This window comes from Pongo pygmaeus, chromosome 7, assembly GCF_028885625.2.
Source record: "Pongo pygmaeus isolate AG05252 chromosome 7, NHGRI_mPonPyg2-v2.0_pri, whole genome shotgun sequence".
NCBI lineage: Eukaryota > Metazoa > Chordata > Mammalia > Primates > Hominidae > Pongo > Pongo pygmaeus.
Genome location: NC_072380.2, coordinates 13,185,425 through 13,210,519, shown reverse-complemented (window position 1 = coordinate 13,210,519; position 25,095 = coordinate 13,185,425). Strand labels below are relative to the sequence as shown.

Sequence of the window (25,095 nt, the reverse complement as noted above, 5' to 3'; positions counted from 1 at the left end):
CAGGAGCACAATCTCACTATTTTCATAATCATCCTTTGTATAATTAAGTTGTTAAAGATATATGTGAAAATAATGCACGTTGTAGAAATTAGAAGACTCAGGAGATCAGTGTGGGTTGAAAATGACTTTGTGTGTAAAAATAATTATGGTAATAATCAGCATTTGCATGGCTTCTTGCAATTTACAAAGTGTTTTTACAACATATCTCATCTTGCAAAGGTTATGAACTGGCCTTTAGATGTCTTATGCCAATATTAAGCTTCCCTGCCAAACCTTGTGCATTATAAGGTAGGATTTGGTAGACAGAAAAAAAAAGAGGATTAATAATGCATTTAAAAGGCAAAAAAATCTGCCAAATTTATTGGTGTAGAAATAGATTTATTTGGCACTTTAGAAACTAAGGCGCATATCTTGTAAAAGAAGCAGTTGGCTCATATTTTGATTTCACAGTGCTTGGCACTTTTTTTACATTTTGGGGGATGAGTTTTTGATGTGCAATTGTAATGAGGAAGTTCACTTACTTGGAACTAGAAGATTCATAAAATCAGGGGATATTTGAAACTTTTTAAGGGGCAAAACCTAGAGTGACTTGATTAAACCACTGTAAGTAGAAGTATGGTTAGAGAGAAAATGTGAGGAGCTGATCAGTATTTTGTTTAAAACTCAGGTGTCCATTTCCTTATTTTATTTATTTTAGAGACAGGGTCTTGCTCTGTCCCCCAGGCTGGAGTGCAGTGGGGGTGACCACGGGTCACTGCAGCCTGGAACTCCTGGGCTCAAGCGATTTTTCCCTCTCAGCCTCCCAGGTAGCTGGGACCACAGGTGCATGCCACCACACCCGCCTGATTTCTTGTAGGGGTGGGGTGTTGTTTGCTGCCCAAGCTGTTCTCAAGCTCCTGGCCTCAAGTGATCCTCCAGCCTCAGCCTTTCCAGGTACTGGGATTACAGGCGTGAGCCACAGTGCCTGGCCTCTCAGGTCTCCATTTCTTAGAGGGAATCCGGATCGATCTGTAAAATGCTCCTTCCAGCCATATCTTCCTTCCCACAACCACAACTAAAGGTTGAACTTCCTATCTCATCAACTGCCTAATCTAAAACCATGAGTTAATGAGATAAAAATGAGTTACTAAAATGCAAACGTTCTTGAGAATCAACCTTGAAAGTTAAAGACAAGGCCACCTGCCAGCCCCACCCTCCCACCTCCCCTGCTTCCTTGCCTGCGGCGCTGCGTTTCCCTTTGAAAACGCGAGGTCACCTGGACTGCCCCTGAAGGGAAGACCTGCTATGTGACCGAGGAGCAGCCCGGCGCGGACCCAGGTGAGTCATTGGGTTACACAGGAAGCGAGACGCCTCCGGATAGCTGGGCTGCAGCTCGCGCGCCCCGCGAGGGTGTCGCCGGCGCAGGGTAAGCCTTTCCAGATGTGGCCGCCGCGCGCGCTTGGCCGCGGGCCAGGAGGCCGCCTGCAGTCGGCGCTTCCCGGGGCCGCAGTGCCAGCCGCAATGCCGGCCTCCTGAAGGCAGGCGACAGCCTGCGGCCGGGAGCACAGCGCGGGGCGGAGGACGGAGGCATGGTCGCGGCGCCCGGGCTGCGCTGAAGGCGTCTGCGAGCGGATGGGGGAACCCAAGGCCCACGTGATGGCGCGCCCCCTGCGAGCCCCTCTCCGGAGGTCCTTTAGCGATCACATCAGGGACTCCACGGCCAGAGCCCTGGATGTCATTTGGAAAAACACCAGAGACAGACGGCTGGCAGGTGAGAGGCGGAGGGCGATTGGAGACCGGGGTTGAGGGGTATTAAAAAGAAAACAATTTACTGCGAAGACGCAGTGATGAGCTTGGATCGTGAATGATCTCATCAGCTGGGTGAAGTTTCATTCTTGTCATGGCAGTGTGTTCGGTCTCCCTTTCTCTAGTATTTAACGTTGATGGAGTGTTGAGATTTTTGTGTGTTTGTTTTGTGTAACGCCGCTGTGGTTACTGGTCTGATTATTTCTAGATAAGGAATTATGAGAGTTGTGGGGTTTTTTAACCTTGAAAAGAGAAGCAAGGTCCCTATGACTGTCAGGAAATCGGTAGTAATGAACAACTGCCGCAAAAGCCCTGAGCTCCGCGGGGCTGTCTCGGGTCAGCTTTGGAGCTCAAGCTGATCAGGTGTGAGGTGCCCTGGCGTGTGCGCAGGAGAGGGGCCTGGCAGGTCTGTGTGTCAGTGGAGTGATGGGTGCTGCCCAGTGAAAGCCTGCTGGTATTTCCTCTGGCAGCCTGGAGCTACTCTCGGTTCCAAGAGGGTGTCACGTATGCCAGAGGCAGGCGTTTGAAATATAATAAAACAAATACAGTGGTGCAATTCAAGTGCTCTAGGGCTCATGTGACAGCCACCAAATGGTAGACTGTGTTTGCAGGGGTCCAGTGAGGAGACAGGGACTTCTGTCCGATTCTTACGTTGGGATAAAATAGCATCTCACTACGATATGAAAAAACTCTCCGAAATCGGGTAGGGTTTCCCAATAGCGTTTATGGTGCCTTCTTGTTTGCTCTCTAAGTCTGTGTTCCTATGCCATCTACATGGATGGGTCAAAGACTATGTTTTCTTAACCTTTTTGGTCAATCCACTTGTTTTCCATATACTGAAGGAAGGTCTGAATTTACAAATATTAGAGGTGGCCTCTAAGAGTCAATGCAGAGTTCTGTGCTGTGTTCTTAATAAAAGGTCTTTTGATTTTCACATAATTGTCCTGATATGACTTGAAAAGGGGAAATTTAAAGTGTACGATTGTGATAAAGCAGATTGTGAAGATAACATCCTAGTTTCATGCCCTCATAGACTCTAATTTGTTCTGAATGCACATGAAAATCTTTCTGTCTGTTACACTAAACAATATTCCCCAGGACTGACGGAGAAAGTAAACAATGTCTAGTCGAACCATTAGGTAGCGGAGGAAGCAAAATATTTTAAATTTAACCATTTTATTATTGTTTAGAGGAAAATGTGGCACCCTAAAGAAATACAACTTTCCAATATGATTTTTTATTTAATTCTTCAAAGTGTATGATCTCATTTGCAATTAACCAGAAGAAGTTTAAGATGTGAGATTTGGGAGTAAAAAATTCACAACTATAATTGGTTGACAATTTAAAAGAAAAGGTAGTTGCTTCATAGTTGTCTTGTTTAATAAACAATGCTGCAAATGAAAAGATTCTATAAATAATATCTTACTAAAGATAATGCAAAAATATCTTGTGGTTTAACATTTTAATTTGAAAGTAAGACTAATTCAAACATTTATGCTTCTGAGATTTCCTCTTACATTTTCATAAATAGCCTTTGACAGCTGATGAGAATAATAATATCCTCCAAGAATAAGAATATTATCCCTGGAAAGTTGTTCTCTTTCTTCTTATTTGTCTGTTATATATTAATACTATGTTTGGAGTCAAAACATAACAGCAAGTGTAAATGAATGAAAACACTTAGAGAAAAACGGTTACTTTTTATGTGTGATGAAAAATCAAATGTTTTCACAACTCTAGCAGCAAATAGGATTTTTACTGCTCTAGGTCCATTGAGAGAAATAATTCTTTATGTTGCCCAGGTTTTCTAAGAGCAGTATGGACCTCTGAAGTAATTCACACAGTAGAGAATCCAGATACCGTGCCTGAAAGCAAAAGACTTTGGCTATGACAACTGACTCTGATTTTGGGGGACCTGGACACTTTTGGTGTCCTCCTCACTCTTGGCTCATGGCTGGAAGCTCAATTAGTCAAATGAAGATTGACTTGGTGCACAGCCAAACCCCAAGAGCACTTGCTTCCATCCCTTTCCCTCAAGCTTCTCCTCTGCACTCAACCCTTCCACTCACCAAACGTTAACTAATGGCTGCTAATGATCCACAAAAAGTCACTTCTCTGAACACCAGAGAAAATCTTTGTTATATGTCATACCACCTTGCCTTCATGTGCAGAATGGAGGGTAGTAGAAAGTCCAAACCCTTTTCTTTATGTTGTGAAATTAATGAGGTAACAGGTAAAAAGTGTTTTTTAAGTCTCTGGAAGAGAATACTTCTGTTAATAGTACCTAGAATGTTATTTCAGTGACGATTATTGCCTTCCTGCCTTTCATCAGGTTTCTCAAAAACTAATCTGAGATTTTAGTTTCTTTCACCTAACCAAAGGGTTTGGTCGTGGGATAACATTTTAAGTTTCCTTGTTAGGTATATTCTCATTCATTCTCTCTCTCTCTCTCTCTCTCTCTCTCTCTGTCTCTCCCTCCCTTCCTCTCTCCCTCCCCCTCCCCTTCCCCCTTACACACACACACACACACACACAGTTCTGCTATCCCAAATGATGTCATGTACAAAAATCATCATTTACATCTCCTTGTCTTAAACTCCCTTCTACATGAAACAGGGAGCCTGTCTGTTATTTTTAAGCATCTGCAGCCTTTTATAAACAATATACAGAATTGTTGCTAGGAAAAGGCCTTCAGTTTGTGAGGAAAGACAGATCAGATTGTCTTACTTGCATTCCCCTTTGTATATGATCCACTTTTTCTGCCCAATTACATCCCACAGGAGTTTCTCTTAATCCTATTCTCTACAACCATTATTCCCAACCCCAAGGTACTCTGTCTTCTTTGCTAAAAGCAGAGGATGGTGGTGTTGAGTTTTCAGTGAATTAGAACTTTGAGGATGACAGTGGTTGAGTGATGCAGGGGACAGCTTTTTGCTGGATGAACAGTGCTTCCTTCTTAAAGCTCCTCTGTGCTCTCACCCCCTCCACTTTGATTCATGGACATCTTGTCAGCAGAGCACATCACATTCCTGAAGGGCAGTTGCCTCTTAATCCTTCCACAGAGGGCCTTGTAGCCTGCTTTTGTGCCCATGGATCTCTTTATCATTCCTGTGAAACCTATGGATCACTTCTCAGAATAATCTTTTTAAATGCGTAAATAAAATACATAGAATTATAGAGGAAACCAATTATAGTGAAATATAGTTATCAAAGTATTCAAAATATAAAATTATGATGTACTAGTATACCGTGAATGAATTATATAAAAGGATAATGCCTTTAAAATATGGAGAAGTAAGTATAAGTTAAAAGCTATTTTTGTTTGTTTTGTTTTTTGTTTTGTGACGGAGTCTCGCTCTGTCGCCCAGGCTGGAGTGCAGTGGCGCGATCTCGGCTCACTGCAAGCTCTGCCTCCCGGGTTCACGCCATTCTCTTGCCTCAGCCTCCCAAGCAGCTGGGACTACAGGCGCCTGCCACCAAGCCCGGCTATTTTTTTTTTTTCTATTTTTTGTATTTTTAGTAGAGATGGGGTTTCACCGTGTTAGCCAGGATGGTCTCGATCTCTTGACCTAGTGATCTGACCGCCTTGGCCTCCCAAAGTGCTGGGATTACAGGCATGAGCCAGGGCACCCGGCCAGTTAAAAGCTATTTTTAAAGGTATCGTGAACACACTGTTGTAATTTAACTCAACTAAGAATGTCAAGTTGTGCATTAACCTGGTCTTTGACTCATCTCCTTGTCACTCACCATTATAGACAGGGAATCCTGGGAGGCAATGTCCACAGCTAGGTCACAAATTTGTGAACCTACAATTTGACTGCTTGGTGGCTGACTGACCACAAGGCACAGATCCGCCCAGTAGCTGGCCAGTAAGGTCACGTGAACACCTTAAATGTGTTATTCACCCAGACCAGCCTGGGTAAACACTTGTGGACAGAAAAATGCCAATCATGTACGATCTGGAGTAGGTCTAATAGTGACCATCACTGTGGAGTAGGGATGAATGTAAGTGATATTCTATGATATCTACAACAACTGTAAACTGATATGCAAATGTCCAGTTTCTATTGGTGGCAAAGTCACAGGGACAACTAAGACCATTGAAGGGGGGCAGGATAATTTGCCAACATTTATAATTGGAGGAAATGCTAAATTTCAGTTAGAGCTTAGTGACAATGCAAACATGTTTCTTCATCCAAGTTCATAGGCCCCTGAATCTCTGTTTAATACTTGCTGTGGCTTTTAAATACCTGTAGTCAAAAATTCTCAGACTGAGATGCTAGGCTCTCCTATATGAGCTGGCTGAAATTCCTTGATGTACGTTTGACAAAGCTCCACAAACAAGTTTGGACGGATAGACTGATAAGACTGCCTATAAGGAAAAATAAAAGAAATTAAAATTGAGGCTAGAAAGAGTTAGAGAGCCTGGAAGTCAGGCAAAGCCAAGACTACACATGCACAGCTTTCTTCAGTGTAGACAGTGGAATGAACAAATAAGCTGAAAGAAATTAAATACTAGTCTTTTTTGTTTGTTTGTTTGTTTGTTTGTTTTTTGAGACAGAGTTTCACTCTGTCACGCAGGCTGGAGTGCAGTAGCGTGATCTCGGCTTACTGCAGCCTCCACCTCCCTGGTTCAAGAGATTCTCCTGCCTCAGCCTCTCGAGTAGCTGGGATTACAGGCAACCACCACCTCACCTGGCTAATTTTTGTGTTTTTAGCAGAGGCAGGGTTTCACCATGTTGGCCAGGCTGGTCTTGAATTCCTGACTTCAAATGATCCACCCACTTTGGCCTTGCACATTGCCGAGATTACAGGCATGAGCCACTGGGCCTGGCCAATACTAGTCTTTATTTAACAACATCTAATAAAGTAAGAGCTACTAAATAGTATCAATGACACTGACTTTTTAAAAGAAGTGATTTCTTCTCTCAATTTGGGGAACATGACATATAAGGGAAAAAGTCTAAATGCCTCCACCTGATTATGTGGTGTCACATTATTTCCATAGCTAAACATTTAAGAGTCTGGGTCCAGTGGCTCACGCCTGTAATCCCAACAATTTGGAGGCCCAGCAGGAGGACTGCTTGAGGCCTGGAATCCAAGACCAGCCTGGGTAATAGAGCAAGACCTTGTCTCTACAAAAAATTTAAAAATTTAGCCAGGCGTGGTGGTGCCCACCTGTAGTCCCAGGAGCTGAGTCAGGAGAACCACTGGAGCCCAGCAGTTCAAAGTTACAGTGAGCTATGATCATGCCACTGCACTCCAGCTTGAGTGATACAGCAAGACCTCATCTTCTAAAAAAGAAAGTAAAACAAACAAAAATATTTAAGAGAAAAAAGAAAAAAACGAATTGCCTATGAAGAGGGCAAGAAAATTTAGGCAAACCTCTATCCAAGTGAGAGTCAATAGACATAAAATAAATTCTTCAAGTAACTACATTAGGTTGAAATCCCCTGAGGTATTTTGTGGTGTGTTCAGGATCATATGTCTTCTGCAAAATAGATTTTTACATTGCAGCTGATCAGTCCTCCAATTCACTAGCAAAATGAGTGCTGGACACACTCTGTGGTACGTTGACTCTCAGTTCAGTGGGGCATCGGGAATTCTGGCCCACTTCCAAGGAAGGGCAACCACAAACATTGACTCCTGTGAACTGTTCTCTGCTCCTTTGGTTCACAGTGAAAAGCAAGTAAGGGCATATGTAATGCCTTTTAACCATGAGTGATGTAGGCCTCAAAATATGCAGCCTCCTCTAGTAAACAAAGACTTTTCCAATCATAGGCAACACCAGAGATTTTTAAAGACAGACAACCATTAGGGAAGCTTCATGAGATATTGCAATGTGAACATGTATCTAGATTAAGTTAAATGATACTGTTTCGATAAAAAGAGGAGCATGTTGATGTCAAGGGTGGCTTTGATGAGAGAATATATTATATAGTGGCTTAGAGAGTTGCCTGCAACCTCAGGCTGCCTGGGGCTGAGTCCTGGCTCTTGCACCGGGTAATATTAGGCAAGTCAGCGTTCCTTGCCAATACAAAGAGGATAACAGTACCTATGTCATGAAATGGTTTTAAGGATTAAATGAGCTACTCTGCAAAGTGCTTAGAAGAGTCATTGACATATACTAAGCATTCCATCAGTTTCAGTTCTTGATACCCTACTTCCTGAGGGTCTTCGCCTTGTTAGCATGACACCTCTATAATTGGCTTAGGGCTTTCGGGCAAAAGTGGTTCAACCAGTCCAAAAAAGAAAAGAAAAGGCAAAATGTCAATGGCAAATGGAATAGATTTCTGTATTTCTGGAGAGAAACAAAGAAGGATCTACTGGAGGTGATTTTTGTGCAGTTCTTTGTGGACTCCAAAAGGAAATGACTGAAGAATAACTGATTCCACACATTGAGGAGGGAATCAGTCCTTGCATATGAGCTTGTCAAGCTAGATATACAATATCTGAAAGTTTTCCTAAGCACGTTGGGACCTGCTTTGAAAATTGCTGTATAGATGGAGCCAAACATGGAAAAGAGCAGCAGCACCAGCAGGCCTGGGCTTTCAAGCACGTGGCTCAGCTCTGGTACGGGAAAAAATATGCTAAATGTCAAGGCTGCCACTTGAAAGGGATGTTTCACACACCTCCCTTTCTGCAACAAGACTTCTGTGACTTTTTTTATTTAAAGTAGTATGCATGCACGGTCTGCACATTTTAGCAAAGGCCACTGTAATTACAATACCTAGATATGTCCAAAATCAAAGGCCTGGTAGGAGGGTCATATTAATTCGTCACACATCTACTTAAGGATCTGAGGCTATCTCATAAAGCAAAGACTGGATTTAAAAGAACATTCCTCTGGAAGTTCTCTATTCCAAATGAATTATTTAGGTATAGTTGGAAGTTAAACTTCAATGTTTTTTAATTTCTTTTTTTTTTTTTTTTTTTTTTGAGACGAGGTCTCTCTCTGTCGCCCAGGCTGGAGTGCAGTGACACGATCTTGGCTCACTGCAAGCTCCGCCTCCCGGGTTCAAGCCATTCTCCTGTCTCAGCCTTCTGAGTAGCTGGGACTACAGGTGCCCGCCGCCATGCCCAGCTAATTTTTTTTTTTTTTTTGTATTTTTAGTAGAGACGGGGTTTCACCGTGTTAGCCAGGATGGTCTCAATCTCCTGACCTCATGATCCACCTGCCTCAGCCTCCCAAAGTGCTGGGATTACAAGCATGAGCCACTGCGCCTGGCCATGTTTTTAAATTCCTTATTCTAATTACTTAGTTTTAATAATAATGTGTCTTTTTTTTTTTTTTTTTTTTGACAGAGTCTTGCTTTGTTTCCCAGGTTGGAGTGCAGTAGTATCATCATAGCTCACTGCAGCCTTGAACTCCTGAACTCAGCAATCCTCCTGCCTCAGCCTCCCCTCAGCAGCTAGGACTATAGGGTTGTGGCTAATCTTTTGATTTTTGTAGAGGTAGGGTCTTGCTCTATCACCCAGGGTGGTCTCAAACTGCTGGCCTCAAGTGATCCTCCCAGCTGGGATTACAGGCACAAGCGACTGTGCCCAGCTTGTCACTCTTGAAGAAAGAGGATATGCCATTCAGCTGGCATGTGCTGGAGTTGTTTGTGTGTGATGATGATGGATTTGCATTGATCCCTCTGTGCTCTTCCCTGTAGCTCAAGGACAACCACTGACATTTCTGAAGCTGTAGTTATTAATGAAGACCTAGCCATGGAAACGAACACAGTTATTCAGCCCCACAATTGTCAAACTCACGACTATACTACTGCTTTTACTCTTCTTAGGCACAGCCAAAGACAAGGCATGTGCTTTCTTAGAATATGAATGAGGCCGGGCGCGGTGGCTCACACCTGTAATCACAGCACTTTGGGAGGCCGAGGCGGGTGGATCACGAGGTCAGGAGATTGAGACCATCCTGGCTAACACGGTGAAACCCCATCTCTACTAAAAATACAAAAAATTAGCTGGGCGTGGTGGCGGGCACCTGTAGTCCCAGCTACTCGGGAGGCTGAGGCAGGAGAATGGCGTGAACTCGGGAGGCGGAGCTTGCAGTGAGCCAAGATTGCACCACTGCACTCCAGCCTGGGCGACAGAGCAAGACTTCGTCTCAAAAAAAAAGAATATAAATGAAATGTGGAACCCAGCAGTAGGTGGCTGTCATCATTTGGACATGCTCTTCTTGATGAGTGTCTAAGTGCCAGAACCTGTGTTAAAAGCTCCAGAGGCATTTTCTCATTTAATCTTCAAAATAATTTGAAGAAATAGGTACTATTTGAGTCCCACTTAAGTTAGGACATTTTTTGCTACCTTAAAATTCCATTAGTAAATGTCCGTGGAGAAAGATCAGAAACTTCCAAGCTTCTCAATCGTCACTATGTAATCCCACAAGGATTTATTGAGCATCTTTTGTATGTAGAACACTGTGCTAGGCACTGAATGGCAAACACAACAGACACAACCGTTGCCCACTGGCCACAAGTGTGACCCGTCGGCACTAACTTGGAACTCTAGGGAGCAATAGCTTTTTATTAAGGAAGAATTGTACAATGTCTCTTGGTCACTGAGAGGCATCTGAGACTCATCACTGAGTTAAATCAGCGATTCTCAGTTTGCAAGGGGGCAATATCAGAAAGGGGCATAGGTAGCTTTTAAAAATATATTCAATCAGCATATTGTATTAATAGCACATGCTGCACCTTGCAAAATGCTGAAGATAAAGAAAGGAAGCGGCCAGGCGCAGTGGCTCATGCCTGTAATCCTGGCACTTTGGGAGGCCGAGGCGGGCAAATCACGAGGTCAGGAGATCAAGACCATCCTGGCTAACACGGTGAATCCCCGTCTCTACTAAAAACACAAAAAAAAATTAGCTGGGCGTGGTGGCGGGCGCCTGTAGTCCCAGGTACTCGGTAGGCTGAGGCAGGAGAATGGCGTGAACCCGGGAGGCGGAGCTTGCAGTGAGCTGAGATCGTGCCACTGCACTCTAGCCTGGGTGACAGAATGAGACTCCGTCTCAAAAAAAAAAAAAAAAAAAAAAAAAAAAAAGGAAGGAAGCACAGATGGGAGGGGTAGAACATGAGTACAAAGGTTGAAAAACAAGGGTTAAAATTTACCTGAAGATACTTATGGGCCCCACTTCCCCTCGTGGAGCCAAGAGTATCCTATAAACACACAAAAAGAAGTCAGAAGTTCTGGATGCCCCCATACAGCCAAGGAAAATTCTCTCTGCAAACAAGGCTGGGCCAGGTGGCTTATACCTGTAATCCCAGCACTTTTGGAGACCAAGGTGGAAGGATCACTTGAAGCCATGAGTTCAAGACACCTGGGCAACATAGCAAGACTCCGTCATTACAAATAATTTAAAAATTAGCCAGCTACGGTGGCATGCACCTGTAGCCCCAAATACTCGGGAAGCTGAGGTGGGAGGGTTACTTCAGCCCAGGTGTTTGAGGCTGCGCGCCTGTAGTCCCAGCTACACGGGAGACTGAGGCAGGAGAATGGCGTGAACCCGGGAGGCTGAGCTTGCAGTGAGCCCAGATCGCGCCACTGCACTCCAACCTGGACAACAGTATGAGCCTCTCTCTAAAACAAAAAGAGTCAGGCAAGTCAGTGCATCATCCTTAATGAACTGGCCATTCTCCTCTTTATAAGACAGAAAGACTTGTTATTCCAAAGTGCTATAAGGTTATATTTTTAATCATATTTTTTAAAATGACATACTGACTTGTTTTCAAAGTTTAAAAGTACTAAAGTCTAAAATATGCCACTATCTAAGATAGAGTGATCTCAACTGATTTAGAAATCAGAATGAACTAAAATTGGAAGTTATACTTTAAATATTTCAATTTACACATGAGATTACCCTGAGAGTTTAGCACATATGGGCTGTAGAACTGAAACACATTGTCCTAAGTCATTGTTGATTCCACAGAATTTCAGCCAACAACAGAAACACTCTTAATAAAAACAAATTATCAACTTCTGACAATCAAAATCACCAAGATATAGTGAAAAGACATGGCATATTATTGCTTGGTGAAATCTTGGTTGGTGATTTTTGAAAGCCCTGATACCGTAATGTAACCCTTCTCTCTTGGTTCTTTATTTACACGAGCACATCTAGGCAATTGCACACATATACACGCACACACACTCCTCAGGAATCACATGACTTCAAAGAACTTTTCTTTATAAAAGATTGAAGATTCCTAAGTTATAGGTTGCTGGTGTAAGAGTCATAATATAACATCTGATTGTTGACACTAGGCAGTGGGGGGAACAGCACATTTTATGGTGTCTAGACTTTGTTTTATCTGGTTGATTTTTGGTGACATATTTAGCTTTTTGTAGACAATTCTCAAATTACTGACTCAGCATTCAGTGTGGTTCAGTTTATCATGATCCATCATCTCTAATCTAGTTTTGAATAGCAGGATGTTGTAGGTCCAGATTGAAGTGTGACCTTTGAATGTTTTTCATTCATGGTTGATTACTATATCCTAGAGGTCTAGACAGTGTTATTGGTTTCTCACCAACATAAACATCTGGCAGAAAAAAAAAGAGCTAAACTAGATGAGTAAGAACATTCCTAATCTACCTTTACGATATGCTATATTTAAAATATAACTTTTTGCAAAATGAAGCCCATCTCAGGTCTAAAAGTATGCCATCAAACATACTGTTTTTCAGCTCTGATAAGACTGTCTTTGGACTCTAATGTTTCACTGATGAAAATAAGTTTGAACATGTAATTTCAGGCTGCACTAGAAACATCTTTCTTTTGTGATGTTACAAGAAGCTAGAATTTCATTTAGTGAATTCCAGCCAAGTGAAATTAGCACGTGCATGTCAACTCATATGTAGCTCATGGCTGGACAAATGGGTTGGTAAACCAATGAAGATGAGGAAGACTGGTGATGAGGCCAAACCCAAAGCACATGGGCATTAGTTATCAGGCCTTCTAATGTTATTATCAGGCCTTCTAAATTTTATTTCACCTAAGTTGACTTTAAGATTCTAACAGTTTTTTGTTGTATTAGAACTATGCAAAGGGCTTTCTTTTTTTTGTTGTTGTTTTTTTAATACTAAGTCTTGCTCTATTGCCCAGGCTGGAGTGCAGTGGCAGGATCTCAGCTCACAGCAACTTCTGCCTCCCAGATTCAAGTGATTCTTGTGCCTCAGCCTCCCAAGTAGCTGGGACTACAGGCACCTGCCACCATATCTGGCTTATTTTTGTATTTTTAGTAGAGATGGGGTTTCACCATGTTGGCCAGGCTGGTCTTGAACTCCTAACCTCAAATGATCCTCCTGCCTCAGCCTCCCAAAGTGCTGGAATTACAGGTGTGAACTACCACACCCAACCCAAAGAGCTTTCTTAACAGCCAGAACTTCCCAGGATAGAGTAATATGCTACTGAGACAAAGGGAGAAACTAGGCCTTTTTCTTTATGTTGGGGCTACCAACCCCATCCAACCAAACAACATGCAAAACATGACCAGAGTCATGAGTACCAGGTAAGAGAATGTGGATGATAACATCACAACCCAGAATGCTTCCCTTGTAGATGGAACACACATCAACATCATGACACTAACACTGGAAATTTTATAATTAGAATATTATAAGTTTATAAAATATGCATTCAGCAATTAATTCCAATTTATGTACAAGAGTTACCTCATAGTATTTTTTTCTTCCTTTTTTGTTTGCTAAAGAAAGAAAGACAGAGAAAGGTTTCCTTTAGTCCTTCAGTGATTATGTGTATAAATTGATGACTTAGAACTTAAGACTATGTTTCCAGCAAAGCTCTTTGGCTCCGCATAATCATTGCACAACTGAAGATAAACATAGAGGGTAAACAGCAGAATAATTATATCAAAGCTGTGCCTGAAAATCCATTGTAAATGCCCTTTGCACTATTTTAGACAATCACAATATTGTGTGACCAGCCACCCTGTGTATAACCCAAGGATTAGCATATCATAGCCAAGTGTTAATAAACTGGAAGACAGAAAAATTAATTTAAATTAAAACATTTAACAAGGAAGGAGGGAAGGAGGGAGGGAGGAAAGGAAAGGAGGGAAGGGGAGGGGAGGAGAGGGGAGAGGAGAGAAGAGGAGAGGAGAGGAAGGGAGGGAAGAGGAGGGGAGGGGAGGGGAGGGGAGATAAGAGGAGAGGAGGGAAGGAAGAAGAGAAGGAAGAAGAGAAGGAAGAAGGGAAGGAAAAAAACTCCACAGCCTATGAAGGACATTTGCAGGAAGATGATGGTAAATGGCTGCATGCTGTCTTGGAGACTATGACAAATGGATCAAAACTGGACACCCACTTTCTCAGCCACTACCACACACATTCCGAGCTCCCATTCTTGTGAGGCCAGTTCACAGAAAATGTTTTTATTTCTGTGACCCTGAGCGCGACTCCCACTTTGCTGCATAAAGTATTTTCTGAGTGAACCTTCGTGGCCTTCCATCCTCATTAATCTCTACCACCTACCCACACATACTCCCACTCTCAAACTTCTTTTGTGATTGCCTACTATTTTTCTTTACCTATTTTTTTATTTAAAGTAAGATATCAAGTGTAATAAGCTCATAATGTATAATTTGTCCTTGTGTGTAAATGCTTTCTTTGCCCTGTTCCATATTTCTCTCCCTATTCAAACTTAAAAATACTTTAGTGAATTAAAAAAAGACCATAATTTAAGCTATCTCCCTGTCTCAAAATAAAGTCCATGTTTTTAAACCACATTAAGTAATGTCTCTGTGTTTAAATGGAGCTTAGGAAAATAGCATTTGACAACTTTTATTACTATAGGAAAAAACTGACCCATACCTTGTACAAATTGAGCTCTGAGGGTCAGAAGCCAAGTGCTTTTAATAACTTTTGAAGAGTAGGTAATCTCTGTTCACTTTGAAGACTGAAGTGTGTACTAATTGCTTTTGTAAAGTGAAGGTGATGTTGCTCTAGTTAATGGGCCATGCAGTTGTATCCCGGGACATTTAATCCCAGTGTCTCATGTGGCTTAAGTTGCTGTTTTCATAACATACTCATTGTTTTTTTGATTCAATATCATTTGGTTAACACTTGGAATTGTTATCTTTGCTTCCCAAAAATCTTTTCTCAAAAAATATCTTTAGATGGTTTATCAATTAACTAATACCAAGACTATTTTACTAAATATTTTAAACATCCAAGATTCTCATGTATCTACCACTAACTTAAGTAATAAAACATTGCAGTTGCTGTTACAGCCCCACATGTGCCCCTCCTGGGTCACATTTCCCTCCTTCCCTCCTCTCCCACTCCCCCTGAAGTTCTCCAGTCCTGAACTTGGTGTTTAATCACTCTTATACTGGCTTTATACTCGTTACACATTTAAGTGTCCCCAAACAATATTATTTTGCACATTTAAAAGTTTTAAGTGGCACCATACTGTAAATATCTTTCTGCAGCTGTCTTTGCTCAGAATTATATTTTTGAGATTATTCGTGTTTGAACATAAAGTTCCTTATTCTGGGCTGGGTACAGTAGCTGACACCTGTAATCCCAGCACTTTGGGAGGCCGAGGTAGGTGGATGACCTGAGGTCAGGAGTTCGACACCAGCCTGGGCAACATGGTGAAACCCCGTCTCTACTAAAAACACACACACAAAAAATTAGCCAGGTATGGTAACTGCTGCCTGTAATCCCATCTACTCGGGAGGCTGAGGCAGCAGAATGGCTTGAACCCGGGAGGCAGAGGTTGCAGTGAGCCAAGATGGTGCCACTGCACTCCAGCCTGGGTGACAGAGCAAGACTCTATCTCAATAAATGAATAAATAAATAAATAAATAGTTTCTTATTCTTATTGCTGTCATGTAAATATGCCATAATTTACTTATTCATTATCCTGTTGAAAGGCATCTATGTTGTTTCCAACTATGTGCTTACATAAGTATTTGCTGTTATGAATATTATTGTCAATATCTCTGTGTGCACATGGGTAGAAATTTTTCTGTGGTAGACTAATTCATCTGAAGATGGAATTTCATAGTCTAAGATATGTACATTTTATATGGCCAAAGTTCAACATATATTACACATCCACCAATGGTATATTAGAATGCTAATCATTACAGAAAAGATAATTTTTCAAATGCTGTAAAAGTGGTAGAATATTTTCTTTAAAAAAACATAAAAATAAAAACGGTATGAATAAGATATTAACAAAGTCAAGTTTATATATTTTTATCTATTATATATACATATAAATTTATATATACATGCACATATATATTTATATATACATATGTACAGATATAAATTTGTGTTATATATCATATATAAATATATGATGAATAGTTTTTGAATTACTATTTGAATTCAGCAAAGACTGATGAATAAAGTTTGAAATGAAACACTAATAAGTAATAAGTAATATTTCTCTCATCTTACTGTGGTTTCTTATACAGATCAAGCTAAAATGTAACTAAGTGTCTATTTAAAGATGATAATAACATAAAGTTCATTACTTGGGTATAAACACAGCTGAGGTAGGTGCTGAGGATAGGAAATGGAAGGAGAGACCATCTGAGAATTAGAAAAAGAAAAAAATGTAATTCAGAGATAACCACTTCACAGTAACTTATATTAAGTAACACTGATAATAATACCTAACACAATATTTCCTCCCTCCCAAAAAACTCTTGCAGGCTTCCATGGAGACAAAGGGTTCCCTTGAACAAGTGGACAAACCTGCCATAGGGGACCGACTATTTGAATATCATTGAAAAAGCAATCTTTTCCCCAAATATTGGATAAATTATCAAGTGGAGGAAGCATTAATTTGCCAAAATCAACACAGAATATATATTTTTATTCTGCTCTATTAAATGCCCTAGTAACACTTCATTTTTAAAATGTCTTCCATAAGCAAACCATCACGTCTTACAATAACACGCATGTTAAAACCCAGTGTCTCTATCTCAGCATCTACAAAGAGAGATTCATAACTAGTGATGGTTATTCTGTTTTGAAGTTCAAACTACTGCCTGTGGAGACGATGACCTCTGTACTTGCATTTGTCATTCATCAAGTAATCTTTCTTCTGATCATATTGGTAAGTTGGGAGCAATACACTTCATTATGTTTGAATGTCATCTTAAAAATGGTGGTTCATGAGCCAGGCGCAGTGGCTCACGCCTGTAATCCCAGCACCTTGGGAGGCTGAGGCAGGAGGATCACTTGAGCCCAGGAGCTCGAGGCTGCAAGTGAGTTATGATTGTGCCACTGCACTCCTGCCTGAGTGCCAGAACAAGGCCTCATCTCTGCATAAAAATAAACAAAAGATAAAAATATGGTTCAATCAACTCCACATAGTTTCCTGGCAATATTGGTGAATTTGCAATTTTCTTAGTTAAATGACCTCTTTTCATTTTACTAAGTTGTCCATATATCATTGCTTTAGAATGTCAAGTCCAGGAGGACACAAGTCATACTTTGTAAAAAAAAAAAAAAAAAAAAAAAAAAAGGGAGTTTCCCTCAGGATCACGTGATTATCAATTTTCCTCCTAATTTTAATGGCTTTTATCATTTCTTATGAAATATGTTCCCCTCGAGCAAGTCTTTAAAATTGTTCTCTTCTTCAAAATATAAACGCCTATCTTTTTTTTAAGTCTCCTAAGTTCAGTTAGAACTTCTCTCTAATAATTACCCCATTTGTATCTTTCATTTACATATTCAGTCACAACCGATACAGAAATTATTTTATTTTTAGCACACACCATAATTTGACATTTAGAACTAACACTGTCCCTTACTACACCGTAGCACTCTACCCCAAGAGAGGGGTCAAAGAAGAAAATATAACAAGCGTTTTTAAGCTGATTTTTTTAAGACTCAGAAAGAAGGTGAGATTGACATTTTGCCTCAACTTCTTGATATCTAAGCTAAACACCTATTAGACACATTCAATGCGTTAGAGCTTTTCCTGAATTATTATTTAATGCTTAATAACTCTGAAGTAGATTCTGTTATCATCCTTGTTTTACAAATGCTGAAACATGTCCTGAAAGTTTAAGTATCTTGCTCCAAATCACATAACATGTCAAAAATTGAGCTTTTTGTCTTTTCAACAAAACTTGTGTTTTTCATCTCCATTCACAGCAGTTAGTTTTGTCTCCTCTCTTCTTTCATACCCCACATTTCTTCCATCAGCCAATCCTATCATCTGTACCTGCAAATGCATCTAGACGCTGACCACTTGGCACCACCCTCACTGCCACCACCCTGGGCCAAGCCACGGTTGCCTCACACCTGTGTTCTTACAGTCACTCCTCAACTGGCCTCCCCACCTCCAGCCTTGCCCCACCTTCTGTAATTCATTCCAAACATGGCAACCAGAGTGATATTTATAAACATAAACTATATCCTGTCACTCCTCAACTCAAAACCCTCCAATATCTTTCCCTCACACAATAAAATCCCTTCTATGGCCAAGAAGTCTCTGCCTGACCTGGGGCCTGCCTACTCTTCCCACTTCACCTTTTTCTATCCTTTCCCCTGTTCACTCCATTCTATACACTTTGGCCTCTTTGCTGTTCATGACAATTGCTGTTCCCTCATCTTGAAAAATTCTTTTCCCAGACAGTCACATGGCTCTCTCCCTTACTTTGTTCAGGTCTCTGCAAAAATGTTACCTCTACAGAGAGGCCAGTCAGGACCACTCTATTAAAATGGCATTCTCCTCTGAACCAATTAAGATCCACTTCTGGCATGTTACATTGTTCGTTTAGTGTCTCTCTGTCCTTTCAGAATGTAAGTTCCCCTGTGAGGCCAGGAACTTAGTATTGTGCATCTTCATATTCCTTGTGCTTAGAAACGTGCCTGACACATTAACCTTTGTTGAATGACTTAATCAGTGGACACGTATATAAACCAAAAGGCATACACACAGATTGCCAAATGCAAGAATGCCTATATTAACATTATATGGTAAATTATGCAAGCACACCTTCTAGAGAACCAACTAAAAGATAAAATAGATATTGGGAATTTGAGGCAAAGCATCTATCTCACATTTTTTCTGAATCAATCAAAATACCCAGAAGCTATTTGAATCAGTTACCCCTCCCTTATATATCACATACATTTTTTTCTTAAGCTATCTCTAAATTATGTTCTTTCTTCTATGTTGCTAATTGCTGAAACTCAAAGTACCATATATATAAATGATATAATAGTTACACTTTTATCCTTCCAGCATCAGTTGGATATTTCTTCCTTCCTTCTTCTTTCCTCCTATCTTGTCCTATCCTCACCTTTAAACTCTATTTCTATATTTCCAACTGTCTATTGGACATTTTCCAGTAGATGGGTATCATGCAACTTCACATTAAAATGGAATTAACTTCATTATCTCCACAATTAACTTCATTATCTATTCTTTCGTATCCGTTCATCTTCTACAGGGGGCCTTACCTCTCCTTCATCCCTCATGTGAAGTCAATCACAAAATCCTGTCCTGTCCACCTTCTGTATGTCTCTGCGTCTGCCTTTCCTTTCTAGTTCTACATCCACTGCGAAGGCACAAACTGCCATCATTCTTACCTAAAGTTAGGATCTTCTGAGCTTGTCTCTATGACCTTAACACCTGCCACTTCAATCCATCATTCATTCCACTGCCCTCTTCACTGTTTCACTGTTTTTGCTCAGAAACGATCAAGATCATGCAATTTCCAGGCATATCAAACCAAAGCACCTCTACCCGCTTGGGAAGATTTTCTGTTATCTGGAAACGTTCTATTTAGCCATTCCTGTCTCCTTGCTGTTCCGCTAAAGCACTGTGTTCATTCCTCCTCTGCTGTTTGTGTGTTTTCCTTAACAAATGTACCATGATCCCCTTCATCCGAATTCCTTCTGCTTTTCATTTCTTTTGCTCTTGTAATGTCTAGAACAATGTCAATCTTTACTGATGTCCATTTCATCTGAAGTCTTGTAGCACTTACTGATTTTTTAAAGTTTGTAATTAATTACATGCTTATTTTTATTTCTATTTTTGGCTGCTATTTCATATTTTAGCCTTCTTCACCTAAGTAGATAGGAATATACTTAAACAGAAAAAAAAAAAACCCATCTGTTGTACTTGTATATAGTGCTGGTATGCACCCTCATAGCCACCAGTATTGTTTTTTTTCAGGTTGCATAACACACTCCAGTTCAAATAAGCCAACATTTCTACTGCTTTCTCAGATGAAACAAGTCTACATTTCTCAGAAGAACCAAGCCTACAATTTAAGTAGGGCAGGTGGAAAAGAAATGAAGGAAATAAGACAGATATGGAGAAGCTGTGAAAATTTAAAAGACTGTAGTATCTTTATTGTAAAAAAATGTTAATAATAAAGCACTTCTTCCCCACACCCCATAGACAGAGGTGGATTTATCATACAGCTGATGGACTTTCAGGATCTATCACTTGCATTGACTCTTCCAAGGCCCTAAGGGAGCCTTAGCACTCTGTTCAGGTGTTTCTGTAAAATCTGTAAAATTAAGATCGTGTAAAATTTTAAGTGATTAAAATTCAAATCACTGTGGTTCATTATGATTCACAGCACTAGATAGTCTGTGGGCAATTTTGCATTTATAATTTATTGTGTTGGATGGCCTTGGGGCGGCCAAGTCCTTTTGTATTTATTTTTCATGTCAGGTGCCACTGGAGTGATGGAGTGGGTATTTCATAATTGTAATTTTTAATCTTTTGATTTTCTCTTTTTTTTTTTTTTTTTTTTTTTGGGACGGAGTTTCGCTGTGTTGCCCAAGCTGGAGTGCAGTGGTGTAATCTTGGTTCACTGCAAGCTCTGCCTCCCGGGTTCACACCATTCTCCTGCCTCAGCCTCCAGAGTAGCTGGGAGTACAGGCACCCGCCACTATGCACAGCTAATTTTTTGTATTTTTAGTAGAGACAGGGTTTCACCGTGTTAGCCAGAATGATCTCAATCTCCTGACCTTGTGATCCACCCGCCTCGGCCTCCCAAAGTGCTGGGATTACAGGCGTGAGCCACCGCACCCGGCCTAATTTTCTGTTTTCTTACTTGAAAATGAAATTGAGTATTCTAGAGTCTAGCTTTAGACAGTCTCCCACCCATATGAGAAATAACAGACCCCTGTACAAACAGGAAATGAAATACAAAGATAGAAACTAATTTTCATGGAGGACATACTATGTTCCACAGGCTACATAGGCCATTGATACCTTTGAGTGCTGTAACAACCAACTTACAGCAGATTTCATCTTCCGCATTTACAAAAGAGAAAACTCAAGCTCAAAATAATAGGTAACTGGTCAAAAGTCACATAACTAATAACTTAAATGTGGACGTGAGCTTAATTCCCCCGAATCCAAAGTCCATTGTGTTCTTGTAACCTTACAGGGCTTAAGTGAAAATCAGGAAGCAGATATTATAAGTAAATGGGGATATATATGGGTAACTATTTTTAGAAACAAAAATCTAAATTCTTTCCTATCTTCCTATGTTTTTCAGAGCCTATTCTTAAACAAATAGTAAAAATATGATTACTTTCCTGTACTTCTCTGTATTCTGTTGATCTATTACTTCAAGAGATTCAGAGTAAAGCCGCAGTTTCCTTAGTGAAGTCGAGGATTTATAATTTGTCAGTCCCTAAAGAAGAATGTGAAGGAGGGGGTATTTGAAAGATCTGAAGAGTTCCGAGTGTGACGCTTAGACTGTTAATCTTCAGGGACTGGAATGTTTTGTTTCTGTCACCCTTGCACTTGTGATTTGCTGGGTGATTCAAGTTGAGATAGCAGCCATTCTAAAACACTATAAGGATTGAAACTTGCTGTGTTTAAGTAGTTACTTAATTGTGGCTCCTTGCCACTTTATAGCCTTGGAGAAGTCCGCTGTTGGTACTTACATGTATTTTATTTCAAGTTGGCTTTTGATGACTTCCCGCTTATATTTTCCTAGGCACTTTTGTAGCTAGAAAACAGCTTTTTCATTGCTTCGGTAAAATGCATACAAAGCTTGCTCCTGACTAAAGACGTTATGAGAGAGATTGCTATTAAGTTCCCATGCACTCCAGCAAGGACAGCTGGTTAGGATTAGAACATTCTACCGTCAGCACGCTGCTTTCCCACAGCCTTTATTGTGTTTATGGTTTTTTCTTCTTCTTTTCCATAGCTGACATAAACAAAGCCGACATCATATTCTGAGTAGAGTTAGCATTCTTGATGTAATCAGGAAATTCCACTAAATAATTTTTAATGTTGAATACAACAAACATTTTATTATTCGAGAATCTGCATTTTAATGAACACATACATTCTCATGATGACTGACATGTATAAAAAATAGATTATATTGGTCAAGATCATCTCTACCAATAGCTATAGTGCTATTCACTTGTTCAATGCACATGTCAGAATTGTTGCTTTTTTTTTTTTTTTTCCTGAGACAGGGTATTGCTCTGTCACCCAGGCTAGAGTGCAGTGATATGATCATGGCTCATTGCAGTCTTGAACTCTGGGGTCAAGTGATCCACCTAAATCAGCCTCCTGAGTAGCTAGGATTACAGGTATGCACCACCTTGCTCAGCTAGTTTTTTAACTTTTTTGTAGAGACAGGGTCTCATTATGTTGCCCAGGTTGGTTTCAAATGCTTTTTTTTAATGATAAGCATATGTAGTCCTGGGAACTGTGTGAAATTCTAGTAAAGAACATGATTTTGTGACACAAGTCATGACCACCATGGACAAATATGTGTGGCATCCTGATTGCAGTGCTACAGAAGTTTAGGGTGGAACTTGGTCTCGATCATATCTTCCAATAAAAACAAGACAGTGCACGGATTGCAAATAAAAAAGAGGGTCAGAGGCTGCAAAATGCATATAAAGAATAGCCTTCACTCTGCACACTAATAGTATGTCCTGGTAGTTACAATTACTCCAAGGCAGTTCTGCCTGTCTCCCAAGATCCTGCCTCTGCCTTTTTTTTTTTTTTTTTTTTGAAGTTCTGGGATACATGTGCAGAACGTGCAGGTTTGTTATGTAGGTATACATGTGCCATGGTAGTTTGCTGCACCCATCAACCAATCATCTAGGGTTTAAGATCTGCATACATTTGGTATTTGTCCTAATGCTCTCCCTTCCCTTGCTCTCCACCCCTCAACAGGCCCCAGTGTATGATGTTCCCCTCCCTGTGTCCATGTGTTCTCATTGTTCAACTCCCACTTATGAGTGAGAACATGCAGTGTTTGGTTTTCTGTTCCTGTGTTAGTTTGCTGAGAATGATGCTTTCCAGCTTCATTCATGTCCCTGCAAAGGACATGAACTCATTCCTTTTTACAGCTGCGTAGTATTCCATGGTGTATATGTGCCACATTTTCTTTATCCAGTCTATCACCGATGGACATTTGGATTGGTTCCAAGTCTTTGCTATTGTGAAAAGTGTTGCAATAAACATACGTGTGCATGTGTCTTTATAGTAGAATGATTTATAATCCTTTGGGTATATACCCAGTAATGGGATTGCTGAGTCAATAACTAGTTCAACCATTTTAAAAATCAGTGACAAGAAAAGTCATTGTTCTTGCAATAATTTAGTCTATGTAAGACCTTGTTTGAGTTCCTAGAAAGTTTGAAAGCTTGAGTTACATAGTAACAACTACTGTACATTTAATAACTTATAAACCTCCTTTAGGATTTTTTTGGCCATATACTTATTGCATTCATTCAATTGAAAATCATGAGTCCAGAAGTCTACCTTGTAAACCTTAGTCTGGGTCTCAACTACCTCTTGAGACCTTGGGAAAGTCAGTAATAATCTACATCATCTTTTTGTTCCTCATCTGTAGACATGGGGTTAAATTATGTTATCTCTAAATTTTCTTCAAACCCAAATATGCTATGTGCCTAGATATTTGTTCATTACTATGCTGTGTTGTAGCAAAATGATATAGCATACAGGCCCTGCTTTCAAGACAGGTACATTAAACAATAAAAAGGGCAATGGACAATATTCTTTCATTTAACAAATATTAAGTGAGTACTTCTTATGTGTTAGGCACTCTTCCAATTGCTGCAAAGACGAGCGTGGATAGTAACTGCTGTGGGCATTACAAAGAGGCTATACTGGTATTGGATGGAAAGTGATCACGATAGAGGTGGGATGAGATTGGGTTAATAAATTCAGGCAAAAGTAGGAGAGAAGGGAACAGCATGAATCCTGGTGCAGGGTGAAGAGACAGTGAAAGCTGGCCATGCAAGGTCAACAAATCCAGAGTCATCTTGCTTGGCTAAAGTAGAAAGCTGTTGTTTTCAACCCTCACATCTGTTCATTTACTATTTTTTTCTTTCATTCCATTCATTTCATTCATTCATATATTCAAAAACTATTTGCTGAGTACTTAAGTTAGTGGATATGAGGATACAGAGATGTGCAATACTTATCCCTGCCTTTTAAATGACAATAATCTCACATATGGAGTTCCTTTTATATAGCAGACACTGCTATAGGCTTTTATAAATTTATTACTGATTTGCACAAATTGCAATGAGGTATAGGTCTTACTATCCCCATTTGATAATTAACAAAATTGACACTTAAGAGTACCTTAGGCATGGCTCAGTGGCTCATGCCTGTAATCCCAGCACTTTGGGAGGCCTAGGTGGGCAGATCACTTGAGGTCAGGAGTTCGAGACCAACCTGGCAAACATGGCAAAAATCCATCTCTACTTAAAAAAAAAAAAAAAAAAAAGTTAGCTGGGCGTCGTGGTACATACCTGTAATCCCAGCTACTGGGGAGGCTGAGGCAGGAGAATCACTTGAACCCAGGAGGCAGAGGTTGCAGTGAGCCGAGATTGCGCCACTGCACTCAAGCCTGGGCAACAGAGTGGGACTCCATCTCAAAAAAAAAGAAAAAAAAAGAGTACTTTAAATAACTCTTCCAAGATCATATAGTAACTCAAGGAGTCAGAATTAAAATCCAGATCCCCAATTTCCAGGATCGGTGCCCTTAACCATCACTATTGTGCCTTCTGAGTATTTGTTAAACTAAATCTTATGTTAAATGCTAAATTATTTTTAATCATATCACACACCAACACATGGAACATGTACTATGCATGAAACTTTTATCTATTGAGTAAGTCAGAAATCTATACTCTTTCCCTACTCTCAGATATCCTTTTTTTAACTGTCATTTGGATCTTTCTATCATTCTTCAGTTAGTAGTTTCCAATAATATCTGACAACTGGGGATGGGGGTGGGTTAGGATAGAGATAATGAAATTTTGTTCCTTTTTATTTCAGTCATC

The 25,095-nt window shown here is 40.3% G+C and overlaps 1 protein-coding gene across 4 annotated transcripts in view; it reads left to right on the top strand.

Moving 5' to 3' along the window:
- Window positions 1–25,095, top strand: part of DLC1 (DLC1 Rho GTPase activating protein) — a 434,041-nt gene that overhangs the window by 238,354 nt on the left and 170,592 nt on the right. The window contains exon 1 of one of the 4 annotated variants that reach the window (XM_063668523.1): window positions 1,202–1,750. The exons of 2 other annotated variants lie outside the window; for them this stretch is intronic. In XM_063668523.1, coding sequence (XP_063524593.1) covers window positions 1,612–1,750 — 139 coding nt within the window. In that variant the 5' untranslated portion in view covers window positions 1,202–1,611. Of the gene's footprint in view, window positions 1–1,201; window positions 1,751–25,095 lie in introns of those variants that run through there. One more of the 4 variants, XM_054497718.2, reaches the window with a different exon arrangement.